The 2,550-nt window shown below is 49.8% G+C and overlaps 1 protein-coding gene across 3 annotated transcripts in view; it reads right to left on the bottom strand.

Annotated features, from left to right (window-relative positions):
* Phyhip (phytanoyl-CoA 2-hydroxylase interacting protein) overlaps positions 1–2,550 on the bottom strand; it is a 13,823-nt gene that overhangs the window by 6,246 nt on the left and 5,027 nt on the right. For all 3 annotated transcript variants that reach the window (XM_031361991.1, XM_031361992.1, XM_031361993.1), the window contains exon 5: positions 646–830. In XM_031361991.1, coding sequence (XP_031217851.1) covers positions 646–810 — 165 coding nt within the window. In that variant the 5' untranslated portion in view covers positions 811–830. The remainder of the gene's footprint in view (positions 1–645; positions 831–2,550) is intronic.

Raw genomic sequence — 2,550 nt, 5'->3', positions numbered from 1 at the left:
TTGGAGCAAGCTTCTTCTCACTGAACTCTCCCTGCTTCTGCATGCAGCTGGAGAAGATGAGAGGTTTCCTCCCACCTGCTCCTATGGTAGCTTTTAACCTGGGGAAGGGACACACTGAGGAGAGACTTCCTACATGCCTTCTCCATACCCAGGAAATAGACCAATGGGCAGGGAAGGAGAGATAATCCCCAGGACTGTGTACAGCATCATATACCCAGCTAAAGGGGGGCTATGTTGCCTGCCCGTCCAACCACAACTTCTGGGCTTTATCGTGGTTTGGAACGTTATCTGTGAGGTCACGGTTTCTGCCCACACACACCCAAGTGCTCTGCTCCTGTCTGAAGTTCTAGGCACGGAGAGAATAACAGCATTGGAGCTGTGTTATTGGAGCTGTGCTAGGCATTGGACCAAAGAGCAGGAAAACATCTCTTATGGAATCTTTTCAACAGCTCTACAAGGGTGGCGCGATCATTCCATTTTTACCAAGGAAGACAGGAAGGCTCAGAATGGTTAGATCACTTTGGCAGAATGACCCTGTCATTTTAGCCAGGCATCTGGCTCCTCCCTATCTGTCTAGAGAGACCATTAATTTGCTTCCTTGTAGAACAGGGGCTGGGGAGAGGTGCCAGGGCATCCTTTACTCACCCGGTGCTTGAACTTGTTGGAATTCTTATTTTCCTTCTTGTTCAGGTCAATGAAATAATGGGTGACCCTCTCCAGGTCACTGTCTTCCATGGCCCAGGAGATACGGAAAGAATCACAGGTGATATTGTTGATCTCGATGCTGTGGGGGGTAGACAGCAGCTCCATGTTCCCCTCTGGTTTGGCTCCTGTGGGAATTGAGGGCCAGAGGAAAGATCAGCACCTCCCTTCTGTCACAGAGCTTTCTGGAATGTGGCACCCCACCATGCTTTTGGTGAGATGGAGTCTTGCGTACCCATCAAATAGTGCTGCTTCATAAATGTTATAGAAAAGCTTTCAGTGGGGTTGGACTGGATAGGAGGGACCCAAGGTAAGGTGGGGTATCCTCTGGAGGGGCCTCTTGGCCCTCCGTACAGGGTCTTCAGAGCAGACGGCCCCTGACAGGTGGCCGAGGCAGTGGGAATGTTGCAAACACTGGGCAGAGGGACAGATTTGCAGCAGATGGAGCTGAGGAGGGAGGGGCCCTCAGCCAGCAGGCGTGAAAAGAGAAAGGGTGGGAGGGGAGAGGATGGGGAGGAGGAGGAGGAACACAGGAAGCACCTGCTGAGTGACTGAAACCTGAGGACTGGGGCAGGTGGCAGTGCAGGGGCAGGGGCAGCCAAGAGTCCACAGGTGCCAAGACCCTGGGCCCACTCAGGCCTCTCTCCTCCCTGGGAGTGACAGGAGGAGCAGTGAGGGATTCTGCTGTGCAGGGATAAATGCTGTGGGCATAACTTTGGTGGTCAGGGGGTTTGGGCTACAGCCTGCTTTAGGCTCTTTTATGCTCATTTCTCTGACATATAGTTTCTGTTTTCACAGATTTCAGCTGACTTTTCTTTCTCCTGTCTTTTTATCTTAATCCCTTCTTCTTTCCTGAGATGCTTGTAGCCCCAGGCCCCACACTCATTATCCTCCTGCCTCAGCCTCCCAAGTGCTAAGATGACAGATGCGTGCTCACTTTGCTCTTTTAAAAAAATTACTTTTGGTCTTTTTTTGGGAGAAGGGGGAGGTCGAACCTGGTGTAGCACTGGCTGTCCTGGAACTTGATCTTTAGACCAGGCTGGCATCAAACTCACAGAAATTCTCCTATCTCTGCCTCTGGAGTGCTGGGATTAAAGGCTTACATCACCCCACAGTCCGGGTCACTTTGAGGCAGGGTTTCTCTGTGTAGCTTTAGCTGTTCTGGAACTCTGTAGATCAGGCTGGCCTCCAACTGTAGATCTGTCTCTGCCTCCCGAGTGCGGGGATTAAAGGTGTGTACCACCACGCTCAGCTTAAAGAATTACTTTAACACTGACATTTATTGGGGCTGACATAAACTAAAAACACCTCACACAAGTCTGGTGATATACAGGTACTATTATTCTCCTTATTTTATTTACAGAAGGTAACCAAAGTTGGGGATGCTAACATATCCAAGGGCGCATAGCCAGCAAATTACTTACACTCTGAGGCTGAGTTCTTTATTATGGGCTAAGGTTGTGTATGTGCGCACATGAGTGCACATGCATGCACCTGTGTAGTGTCCACATGACATATGACTGTTCCTGTTGTTTACTTATCTCTTCTTCCTATCAATGTTTTCAAGTGATTGGATTTTCCCTTGCTCCTACTCCTATTCCTTCAGCTCTGTCCTGACTTTGTGCCACTTAGGCATGAAAGGACTACACTATGATCTCTCTTGACTGTGCTTAGTGGCACTAGAGTTAGCTGGTCTTGTCTATAGCCTGGATCTCTTAGGAGTGGGGAGCTTGCGGGGAGACACACAGCTATGGATGGACTTGCTCAGGGTCTTTCCTGGCTTCTCTCTTACAGCTCATCTCATAGCAACTCCTCCTCTGCTTGTTCTCCCTCTCTCTCTCTCTCTCT

The sequence above is a fragment of the Mastomys coucha genome, unplaced genomic scaffold, assembly GCF_008632895.1.
Source record: "Mastomys coucha isolate ucsf_1 unplaced genomic scaffold, UCSF_Mcou_1 pScaffold9, whole genome shotgun sequence".
NCBI classification, from domain to species: Eukaryota; Metazoa; Chordata; class Mammalia; order Rodentia; family Muridae; genus Mastomys; species Mastomys coucha.
Note: the sequence above shows the minus strand (reverse complement) of the source record. Positions and strands in the feature narration are given on the sequence as shown.